This window comes from Arvicanthis niloticus, chromosome 15, assembly GCF_011762505.2.
Source record: "Arvicanthis niloticus isolate mArvNil1 chromosome 15, mArvNil1.pat.X, whole genome shotgun sequence".
Taxonomy (NCBI): Eukaryota; Metazoa; Chordata; class Mammalia; order Rodentia; family Muridae; genus Arvicanthis; species Arvicanthis niloticus.
Window position 1 is genome coordinate 22763032 of NC_047672.1, and position 12332 is coordinate 22775363.

The window sequence follows — 12332 nt, forward strand, 5'->3', positions numbered from 1 at the left end:
CATTCAAAAAGAAAGATGGGCAGGAGACAAAAAGAATTAAAACAATATCAACCTACTGGAACTCTCAGAGCTCCCAGGGACTAAACCACCAATCAAAGTGTACACATGAATGGACCCATGGCTCCAGCTGCATATGTAGTAGGGGATTGCCATATCTGGCATCAATGGGAGGGTAAGCCCTTGGTCCTGTGAAGGCTCGCTGCCCCATTGTAGGAGAATGCTAGGATGGTGAAATGGGAGTGAGTTGGTGGGTGGGGGAAGCACCCTCATAGAAGCAGGGGGCAGGGGGATGGGATAAGGGGTTTGCAGAGTGGAAACTGGGAAGGGAGATAACACTTGAAATATAAATAAATAAAATAACCATTAAAAAAGAAAATACTGATGGTTAGTCATAAATTTTGTATGGTTATATTTGGAAAACAGCTTCCAAAGGTAAGCCAGAGGAGGAAGACTAATATTACCTTCAAGAGGAGGGGCTATGAACTACATTGCCACTGTGTAATAGCAATACCACTCAGGGAAGCAAAAAAATCTATGACCCAACTTACAACTAAAGTAGCTATCCCCACCTACTGCATCTCACTCATACTGACTCGGCTCATCTCTATATTATGCTGGTTTAAAATTGTCAAGCAAAACATCAATGACTGAAATTATATTTTAATACTTATTTCTTGATTGTCTTACTCCACTAGAATAAGTGATTTCTTAAGAAAAGAATGCTATCTTATTTAATAATCCACCCTCTCCCTACAGCTCTACAATAATGAACTTCAAACACCAACATTCAACAAATACATCAATTGACAAATGAACAAAAGCCATACTCTAATTTTGGAAGCTAAAAGACTCATTTCCTGATAATTAAGCACACTTGCATTCTGGATCTGTTTTTGAGTTCAATGAAACACCAGTAAAGTCCTGAGATTCATAACTTCTAAGGATGATACCAATATGGATATTGTTGGCGGTCAAGTGCTTTTGAGATTTTATTTTAATTACATTTCTTCCTTCCCATTCCTCCCTCCAGACCCTCCCCAGGGAACACATCTATGAAATGCTCCACATTCAAGGTTCAGGGAATATTGCAGAAGAGTAGTTGGAGAGACCTTAAGAACTAGAGAATCCTGAGCTTCACTATGAGATCCTGTCTCCCAGTAACGGCAGAAGCTACACCCATAAAACTTCACCAATATAAACACCCACCCAAATATGAACTGAACAAGGAGGAGAACAACGAACATGCCAAACTGCACAGGGACAAGCCCAAGACAGTTGTTAGCATCCCTTCTTCCCTGGGAAGAGAGGAGACTGAGACACAGCAGGATCTCCGAGGCACAGCCAGAAGCAGTGCAGAATTCTGCTTGCTGTATGCAGTGTTTCTTTCCACAGTTCTTATTTTAGCAAGAGCAAAATATCAGTAAGTGACATTCCAGAGGCACAAAGATATATATTAAAAACAAAAACAAAAATATTTTACCTCTTTAAGGTAGCTTTGACTTTTCTTTTCTTCTTTATTTATTTGCTTAAAAATTTTAATATATATATATGTGTGTGTGTATGTGTGTATACACATACACATGCACATACACATACACACACACACACACACACACACACACACACACACACACACACACACACACACACACATATACATACATATATATATATGGGGTTACAGGCAATTTCCAAATCTACAGGGTTTCTTGTACCCATCACCCACTTTCTCCCAGTGGAATTATTTTGGAACCATGAACACAGAAAGTCTGTTATAATACCCACCAGAATGAGAATGAATCTCATGCCATTTGTCTTCATTTGATTAATCAAGACACTGAGATTTTGAAAGCTGGGACTGAGGGTGAAGTCCAACTTCCGGTCCATGTAATCAATGTCTACATGCTGTACATCCTACAGGAAGCAAAAGGAAAGATGCTCAGAGTCCTACAGTAGATATTCTGCAGGTCTGGTAGGTGCTCTGCAGGCTCTACCCCTGTTTCCTGAGCCAGCCTGGGTTCCTTGTAAATTTCAACTTCTAATATACTCCTTTGTACAGACTTTTCATTTCCACATGCTGAAATTGCTCTCTGATTCCTGCTCACATATCACTTGTCCACATTCATTAACTGCTTCTTCAACTACCATTCCCCTTTTCCTTCCCTTCCCTCAATTCCTCTCCTTCCAAACCTTCTAATCTCAAACATGGTGAGCCCATTAAAGTGCTGATTGAAATGTTCAAGGGTAGATAGCAAACATCCATTAAATAACAGATTACAGATCTGATTATTTGTTTGTTTGTCTGATTGTGTGAGTGTGTGGTTGTCTGTACAGTGAATCTCACTGAATTTATTCACTATGGAAGAATCTTATTTTATAGCTGCCTCTATACAGCCTCATAAGAAGTTTCTGCACTTGAAACTCACCAACACTGGGGTATTGAACAATAGGGAAAGTAGTTAATATTTAAATGAAAAAAGAAAGCAAACTACTTCATTTTAGACTGAAGTGATAATCACCCGCACTGCCTTATGACTCTAGATGAAACTCATTTGGAGAAGCATAGACTGGTAGAAAAGCCAAAACTAAGACAAGAATGAGCCAGTGAATTAATAGCATTGATGGTGTGGGTAAGTTAATGTATGGGTTTTGTTCATCTTGAAATTTTCTTGCATTTTTCTTATCTCTGTCTAACAAGTATATCATAAAATTTATATAAAAAGAGAAAAGCACAAAGTGTCAAATTATCTTTAATGAAATGATTACCTTATTCTCATTTTATAATACTTAATTTCCCTCCAAAGTCTGAGCAGATATCTAAAGCCAAGAAAGAATGCTAGAAAACTGATAATTATACAAAGATAAAGTATCACACATGTTTGTTTGCTTGTTGATAGCCCCTAACTACTTTCTCAGAATTTAATTGGGGAATTAGATTATAAGATATGCATACATGTTTCAAAGAAAGCAATGTCTAGATCTGTGACTGCTTCCTTCTTACTCTCACCTCTCTAAAATATTTCCAATGGCAGACAATGAATGCTAGTATCCTGCATCTATCCCAATGCCTACTGAAGGGTACATATAAAACTCTTATTCATGAATCTTGCAAGTGAAGGTTTATCATACAAAGAGGTACCATACAATATATACAATTGTAAAATATTCTATAAAAGACTATCTCCACAGCTACATTTCTTATACTAAAGTAACCACAGCTTTAATTTTTATGTAACTATTTTTGTTATACAATTAAAATAAAAACCAGAGGCAGAGGGAGAGGTTCATACATAAGGAATCTGTGCTGTGACCATTGCAGAATACAAATTGCCAATTTCAGTATCACTTTTGTATCCATAGCGACTCAGCTGGAAACCTAAGGCCCAGTATGGAGTCATGGCTGGCCGGCCAATCAACTGTAATAAAAATAAAATATCAATTACCACCATTTTGTCCTTAAATGCTGTGTACTTTCACTTAATCACCATGCCACACCCCACAATTATTTTGAAAAGTTTATATTGGTTTAAAATATTCTAAGTGAAATAAATAGAACCTACTAGATTTTATAAGGAAGAAGCTTGATCAATTCTACTGAGTTCTGAGAACTCTCACTCAGGATAAATAAGGAAATCAAGTGTAGAACAGCCAAGGAGGTGAAACACTATATTTAAGGTTTCCTCACAGTGGTAAGCCATTACTCCAGAAACCCGAGACCTCTGTAATGATTCTTTATTACAGACTCTACAATAGAATGCTGAACAAGTGGTCAAGAGAGAGATGGGTTCTTAATATGGTGTCAGTACCTCATAGCACTAAAGTCTAGTGTTTCAGCTTGAGTTAACATATGAATGAGATCTTCAAAGCCACTGCCTAGCAGAAATATGGAGAACTCTTTGAAAAACTGTTTTAGATTTCAAGAATACCAATCCTTTCATGGAAGCACCCATGAGTACAGTGAGCAAAAGAATCTTATGTTAGTGCTAAGAACATGATATCAATATGCAACGAGTACATAATGGATTGTCAGTGGATAGACATGTTTCCAACCTGGGTGTATTGCTGAGTTACAAGTTCAGGTGTTGGCCCCAAAACCATATAGAAGTCTAGAATCCCTCCTGTGGTACGGTATGTCAGGGCAGGGGTGGGCTGGAGCGTCACATCTATACACATTGGAAAAAAATCAAATTGGTAATGAGCTATAAGTCATGCAGATAGAGAATCTATACTAAAATTGGCTATTTCATCCTCACTACTTTATATCAATCTCTTCTGGAAAAAAACTCTTCTCTTAGGTAATAGGATTGATGTAGATTCCATATGCCTAAAATAAAATACACAGCATCAAACAGTATATGTTACCCTGTGAAAAGGGAAGCTAAAGTCTCACAAAAAAGGGGAGCTATAGATAGCCAAAATTTTACATTTACTATATGGTCTGGAGTATTTAATAAATCTTGAATTAATGGATGAATGAATGAAAGCCAGTGTATTTTCCTTGCCCTTGAATATCCCTACTTCTAGTAAAGTCCTTGACTCCATTAGCGTGGTCACAGTTGTATATGGTGGCATATGAGTATGCATCTTTGTCTTACCCATGGCATTGCTGTTCAACAGGAGCACTCCATGGGCATTACTATCCTCTTCCAATGCCATATAATAAGGGTGAACACCATAGGAATTTTTCTTGTACTGTAAGAAAGAACAACAGTGTAGAGAGACTATCTTGTGTATTGTATGGATGCACCACTTGTCAATTAAAAAAACTATGGCCTATAGGAAAGGATAGAATAGAAAGTGGAACATCAAGGAGACAGAAAGAATTCTGGGATAGAGCCAGATACAGAAGATGCCCCCTAGGAAGATGTGACAAGATGGATGCATGGTACCTGAGCACAGATAACCAGCCACATAGCAGAATGAAGGTTAAAATAAATGAGTTATTTTAACTTATGATCTAGTCAGAGAAGAGCCTAGGTATATGGCTAAAGTACTTAAAATATATTTCGAGTCTGAGTCTTTTCTGGAAGCATGGAGCTGGGGGGAAGAACCAGACCTAACTTCTACACAATAGGGTAACTACAAATAGAAACTCCAATAAATTATATCCATATCACAAAGCAAACAATGAAATCATACTGACTGAACTCACCTTTCATGCTCTTCACAAAGCCTTGTTTGACCTTGTCTTCTATCCTGAGCAAAAATGTGTGAGATCTGTATTCTGTGTCCCTTTTGCAATTACGTAAATCTATCTTAGCTTTGATTACAGAAATAGACACTGTCTCCTTAAATTTTCAGTTGAGCACTTACTGTATGTTTTTTTGTAAAATAAAACTTGTGTTCCACAGAAGTAGAGAAATTAAATGTTTTGCAAGCAAAAGAACATGATACACACCCTTGTGCATTTGAGAGTATAATTGGTTAGTTCGAGGAGAAGCTGATGGAGATAGAATTTTTTACAAATTTGAATAAGAATCTGAGTAAGTTTAGATAAAGAGTACATGATTGCTAACTTTATTCATGTCCTTACCGATGGTGGCTCATCCCTAGCAAACATTCCCCATGTGTTCCAACTCATATTCCTTCTGAAAGAGGAATATTCTGTTTCCCCAAAGCCATAGATGTACTGAGAGGGAAGACGAGTTGACATGGAAAGAAACATCTCACTGAAGGTGAAGCCAGGGAGTTGAGAATCCCAACTGCAATACAAAAAAACAGACTTTTATGGTAAGCTAACGACCACAGGCCAGAGAAACACACGATACACATTTGGAAGCCTCCAATTATCTAGATCCAGGTTCAAATGCTGTGAAATGACCATAACATAACCGTGGCCATAATTAAACTTCATATTTCCACAGCTGCATTTATATTCTTTGATTTGCAAGAGAGTCCCTTTTCTGGGTCATGGGTTCACTGAGAGGAAAGACCATGTCTCATTTATCCTTCTATGACCAGTCCTTAAAGCCTGGTATGTCACCTCATAGGAACATATCAATGAGGTCTCCAAAACTCCCATGTGATAGAAAAATTTGAAACTGTTAAAACTATTTGATATTACAAGAAATTTCCTGAAGACAGAAACAGAGAATACTGGTTACACAGTCAAATCAACAAAAGCCCCACACAGGAAAATACATGCCCATGACAGTGACAATTCCTAATGGGACAGAGAAGTTCTCAGTCAAAATTCAGACCTTCAACAGTAGGATAAGACCTGGTAGATGGCTTCATTGATGACTGACAACCCTTGCATACTTAATGCCATGGAAGGAGTTGTCTGTGATAAGAATAGGAACAAAAACTCTAAGAAGCCGTTCCTCTCTTGCTATGAACCTCTGTTCCTCTCTTGCCTCCTCAGTTGTCCTTAACAATGCTTAATTGAGAGCAGATTCATGGCTTATTAAATCTGTTGTGCTTACTAAATAGTTTTTTTTGTTCTCATTATTACAATAAACCACATGTTTTCTTTTTTCTGATATCAAATCACACATCTTTTTAAATCTTTCATTACTTTTTCTGAGTTAATGACGTGTAGAAAAATAAATTTCCTAGAGAATCAAGAGAAATTCATATTGACTTCACCAAACATGGTCATAATTATATGTTGTCTCAGGGATTAGGGGTTTTCCTTCAGTAATTAAAATCATTGTAATTAGATCTACAGTTTGTTTTATTAGAGACAAATAAACAGAGCTTACATTACAGTACCGGAGCTTTTACGTTGAATTTGGAGTCCAAATGGGTTGGTCTTAACACTTACATCATACAGGCAGTTCTCAGAGGAGCCAAGTGGTGAAGAGGGGATGTTCAGAGGTACTGGGACCTCATACCTTTTGTTACTGGTACTGTAAATCTGGGAAGGGGGAAACAAGGAGTTTTAACAGAATCTTTCAGGAATGCTGATACATGTTAACAGTGCCCACTAAAGAAACTACTAAAACTGTTGGGAGTAAATTAGAATCTCTTCTGTCTATTTCCCACAAAGCAGACTCGTGATTCTCAGGGAGATAGGTTTTAATGACATGTGTGATGTAGAATACTGATCACAACAGAAGACACAAAACTGTGGTGGATTTAAGTTCATATTCTGACTGTATACCTCTTTCTGACCTTTACTTCTCAAAGGCTCCGCTTCGGTATCTGTAAGATAGGGAATTGCATTAATCATCTGTCTGTCTGTCTGTCTGTCTGTTCATTTGTGAGAGCCTCAGTGTACCTTTGACTGGCCTGAAACTTGCTATTCAGACCAATAGATCAATCTCCATAGATTGATCTATTGCCTCTTTCTCTGCCTCTTGAGTATTGGGATTAAAGGCATATATTTCCATGCTGGGCCATTAACAGTCTTTCAATGATCTCATCTGTACAAAGCCTTGAATCAAAAATGTCCGTGTTAAGAACACAATGCTCTTGTGGTACTCCTAACAGTGAGTGAGAACTGTCTCTGACTCTTTAGCCTGCTTTGGGACCTTTCCCTCCTACTGGGTCACTTCATCGTCCAGCCTTGATATTAGGGGTTGTGCCTAGACTTATTATAACTTGTTATGCCATATCTGCTTGATATCCCTGGGAAGCCTGCTCTCTTTTGAAGAGAAACAGAGGAGGAGAAGGAGTGGATATGGAGGAGACAGGAGGTGGAAGGAAGGACTGGGAGGAGAGAAGGGTGGGGAAACTACAATTGGGGGATATAATACATGAGAGAAGGGTTACAAAAGGAAAAGAATCAGCAACTGTTATGTGAGGGTTACCTTGACCTGTAGCATATTTTCTGTATGGTAAGTCACACTCAGTTTAAGAGAGCTGATCTTTCCAGAAAGAGGATCAGAGACAACTTTTGGAGCTGTTGCTGCCCGGGCAGATGTTGAGTTTTCTAAGAGGGTCAGGTCCATGGTGATGCCTGTGGGCTGGTACTGAATGTTACTGGCAGCATACTGGGGAATGGTGTCATAGAAACAAGTAGGCACTCCAGGAGTAGTTGTATGCTGGAATAGTAGGAAGAATTCTTGGTGAACTTCTATACTACAATTTTGAGACTCTAACTACTGAAAGAGTCAGTTAACATGGAGTAAACTTCAAAAAAAGTGGGTTAAATTGCTCCCCCCAAAAGTGATAAGTTTTAAGCCCTAGTAGTGTGCATTTGACATGTTAGGGATAATATCATTGCAGATTATCAATCTGATATGAAGTCATTAAGATGTGCTTTAATTCAATATGATTAGTATATTTATTAGGAGGGGGAATTCAGACACATGCAAACACATACTCAAGAAAATGCCATAGTTAAAGCAGTGGTTAGAATGACAATAAGTTTTTATATACAGTGTATCTGAAAGAAACATATATTCATCGCCTATCACATGGAGTTCACATGATGCATATCAGCACGCTCTTAGAATGACCATCAAGTCATTAACCTCTTCAAAGTGCTTTCCAGCTGTCCAGCTACCTGCTATAAGTATTTTACAGCTTCCTGGTCATTGTGGTCATTACCTCCCAGAGGCATCCCCGCTGTTTGCAGCTTTCCTCTGATACTGCAGGATCCTCAGGGAAGCAGTTAAACTTCTCCAGGTCACTGACTACAAGATTCCACTCAATGGAGAATTCTTGTCCCAGTTTCAGTCCTGTGAGGTTATTAATGATCAACACCTAGGGAAAGAGAAGACTCCAGTGACAAACCAGGTTACTGGTGGCTATGGAGATACTGTCCTTGGATGATGGTGGGGAAGTTAGGACTAATCTCATTCTTTAATATCACCTAGAATACTTGGAACTTGCTTGATTCCTAACCTTTTGGAGCCACCATGAATGTATGTAATGTGGAGCCAGATCACAGCATATCTATCAGGCTTGTTATCCTTTTGGTATGATGCTTGTTAATGAGACTAATGATGACAGTAATCAATAGGTCAGATTTATTGAGCATCTATTGCATAGAAGCCAACCAGTGTAACAATCAGATTACACACTATGTGTGTTAATTCTCTAGAGTGACCCAGTCCTATGAGTATTGTGGTTGTCTCCGTGATAGAGATTTAATAGCATTTCTAAGCTCTTACAATGGGGAGACGATAACCAGTGTCAGTACCTAATTGTGCTTAGTCCTATAAGTTTTGTTCTTACCATGTGCTATTTTTATTTTCTGGTGGAAGACAGCTTACCTAAGAAATAATGAACTTCTCGGGAAATAAATGAGAAAGCCAATAACTATAATCTTCTATATTAGTTCATCAAGTAAGGGAATCATGAAATGATAACCAAGTCAGAGCATAGTTTATGTTTTCTCCTACTTATATTTTATGTGAGAGCATGAAAAAAGCTTATAGCAACTGCAGCAAGGAAAAATATCAACTGCATCTCAAGGGTGGCTCTAACTTCAATAAAAGACAAACTGCAAATATGCCAGACCCTCATTTTTACCATCCCACCAGAAGCCATCTTATCTAGTTTTAAATTAGCAAAAAGGAACTTCTCATAGCTCACTAATTCTTGCTATCTTCTCTAAAGTTCCAATGCCAATAAGAGAAAGGATTCGTAGTAGCATGCACACATTTCTTCTATGATATGATGGATGTCCCAAGAAGAAAATTGTCTCTGTGAATATCCAAACCCAGAAATGCAAAGGAAGGAAAACTATCAGAATCCCAGGACAAGGCTTTCAGCCGGAGTCCTGCAGATAGAATGATCTCTCACCTTTGCTGAAGCATTGTAGTTGCAGCTTGAAATGGGGATTTTATTGTTATTCAATAAAACCTTACAATCAGTTGGTTCTTTGTCCATCCCCAAGATTCTGATGTCTGTAAACATGATGTCATTGGGATCCACATAATCATTATTGACAATTTTTGCCTGTAAAAGATTCTGGGAAGAGGGAAAAAGTCATTTTAGAGATTGGATTATACGCATTCAGCATCTCCTGAAATCCATGATGCTTCCTTATTCTCTATTTTTGTCTTCTAAGTTGATTTTCTTTCCTAAGTTGATCAGTGACTACCCCGAGAGCAGGTGTTGACTCAGACAGCAACACTTTCTTCTTTTGGTTAAGTGGATTTTTTTTTTATTTTATTTGCTCAGAAAATATTATTTCAATTTATAGAAAGTTTCAGTAGTTACAAAGCAAAGAATGAGACCCAAGCTCATACAAAACTCAAGTGGCACAGACAGACAGACAGACAGACACACACACACACACACAGAGAGAGAGAGAGAGAGAGAGAGAGAGAGAGAGAGAGAGAGGTAGACATGCTCTGCAGTAATTTTTTATTTTTATTTTATTGTTAACAATAAAAGCTAAATTTTATGAGTGCTTAATATATGTCAGACACTATGCTAATTATCTTACATATATTATTCCATCTGGATGACTTCCTAAGCTATGAGGTTGAAATCTTCATTTTTTAAAAGATGAAGGTACTAATTCATAGATAAATTAAATGACTTATTTATAAAAACAGAGCTAAAAGTAGCAAAGTTGAGCTAAACCCAGGAGTAAATGGGACTGCACACTGAGGGAAAGTAGCACATTTAGCTAACTAAAAGGAATACAGTTCCATACAGAAAGGCCCCAGTGGTATTTGAAAGAATTTCAAAAACAATATAGTAGAAGAAGGAGCTATTTCAAAAAGGTGCTGGGCTATTAAGACCTATATAGGCAAACAGTTGAACTTTGACTTAAGAATGACATATATTAATTAGTTAAAATTTGTCATAAATAATAAAATTGATATAGATAGAAATGCTTGAACTTTTTTGGAAAAAATTAAACATCATAGAACACTAAGGTTCTACGGCCAGGTAGAGTTCTTAGACATGACAACAAAAAGCAGGGTCCAGCATAGAAAATAATAATAAATTAAGCATACCCAAATTTTAATATTTGCTTAATAAAAGTCTTTAAGAAGAAAAGAAACACTTATATACAGAAGAAAATATTTGCAAGTCACATATTTAATGAAGTATAGATATTAAAAGTGAGCTGTCAACCAATGTCAAAAACCATCTAGTCAGAACATAGACAAAGATGTGATATTTCATGCAACATAATATAAAAAATAGATAGATGCAAAGAGTTCAATATGATTAGACATTGAAGAAATAACAAAACAAGTGAAAATCACAAGAAAATGTCACATATAATGGGTAAAATGAAAAACACTGAAAGCTTCAAATGCAAGTAATTATGTAGTAATTATGTGTAAGCAGTATCACTTATACATTAGTGGTTAAAATATAAAATAGACAGCCACTCTGGAAGACAGTCTGATGTTTCTTACATTATAACATTATAATTTAAGACTTAGGCATGAATTTTAGGGAAATAAAAACACATTTGAACACCAAAACCTCAAAACAAAAGAGACTAAGGAAAATGATATATATGTTCTATGAACATAGTACTTACAGATGTAACAGAGAAATCATAGAGAATGTACTTTTTTTCAGACACTGTGCCTGAAAGAGATGAAGTAATGTGTAATTGCTATTACTGTGGGAAACAATGAAATTATGGAATTGTATCCTCCTTATTTAAATTCTGTATACAGTTCAGCTCAACCAAAAGCCCACTTGTGCCAATCTCTGTAAAGCCTCAGTACACTTTCTCTGACGTCTCATGGCACTCTACAACTCCACTTGCTGGCATTTAAACTATTTTAAGGTTCCTTATGGTTCTCTATCTTTTTGGACTGTAAACTTGCCAAGTTTATGGCATACTCTTCTCTGTGTGCTTTTCATGCATCGTAATAATAGGCACTAAATATTTATAAATTCTAATTATATTCATCCTAAAAGCTTCTCTGTTGTAGTCATATCACATTTTGCAAATGTGGAAAACAAAAGACCTACATCACAAGTATCTTTCTTAGTGGTAACTGAAAGAGTGTCTTGCTAAGCTAATAACAAAAAGGTATTGCTTGATGTTAATGATGATATGCAGGAAAAATCAAATTCAATATTCTTTATACTTTGGCCATGTCAAAAATACATAGGTTTTACATGTGAATTCTATTTTAATTCATAGTCCTTAGATAATGGAACTTAGAATGAGTTTTAATTTTCCAGGCTACTAAAATTTTTGTTAAGACTGAAATATATTCATGATAATGAATTTGGTGCCTCACTGCAAAGCCTTTGGCGATGAATTTTTACTAAGAGCCACCACTATGACCAATGGGAAAGTATACCTTTAGACACACCATCATCCCAGAACAGTTGGCCCTTTGCTTCTCGCTTATAATCCAAGGCAATGGTGAGTCCCAAGGGATTCTTCCGACTAAGGAAAAACAATTCCAAATTTTAGACAATGATCAAAGGTAGAAACATGAATTTGT

At 36.9% G+C, this 12332-nt stretch overlaps 1 protein-coding gene across 1 annotated transcript in view; it reads right to left on the reverse strand.

Moving 5' to 3' along the window:
• Positions 1-12332, reverse strand: part of Mgam2 (maltase-glucoamylase 2 (putative)) — an 84551-nt gene that overhangs the window by 32310 nt on the left and 39909 nt on the right. The window contains exons 22-32 of the mRNA XM_076913484.1: positions 12186-12274; positions 11405-11454; positions 9697-9864; positions 8497-8652; positions 7755-7988; positions 6705-6859; positions 5534-5702; positions 4596-4692; positions 4051-4163; positions 3291-3416; positions 1786-1914 (exon numbers count right to left, since the gene is read on the reverse strand). Of these exons, the coding sequence (XP_076769599.1) occupies positions 1786-1914; positions 3291-3416; positions 4051-4163; positions 4596-4692; positions 5534-5702; positions 6705-6859; positions 7755-7988; positions 8497-8652; positions 9697-9864; positions 11405-11454; positions 12186-12274 (1486 nt within the window). The remainder of the gene's footprint in view (positions 1-1785; positions 1915-3290; positions 3417-4050; positions 4164-4595; positions 4693-5533; positions 5703-6704; positions 6860-7754; positions 7989-8496; positions 8653-9696; positions 9865-11404; positions 11455-12185; positions 12275-12332) is intronic.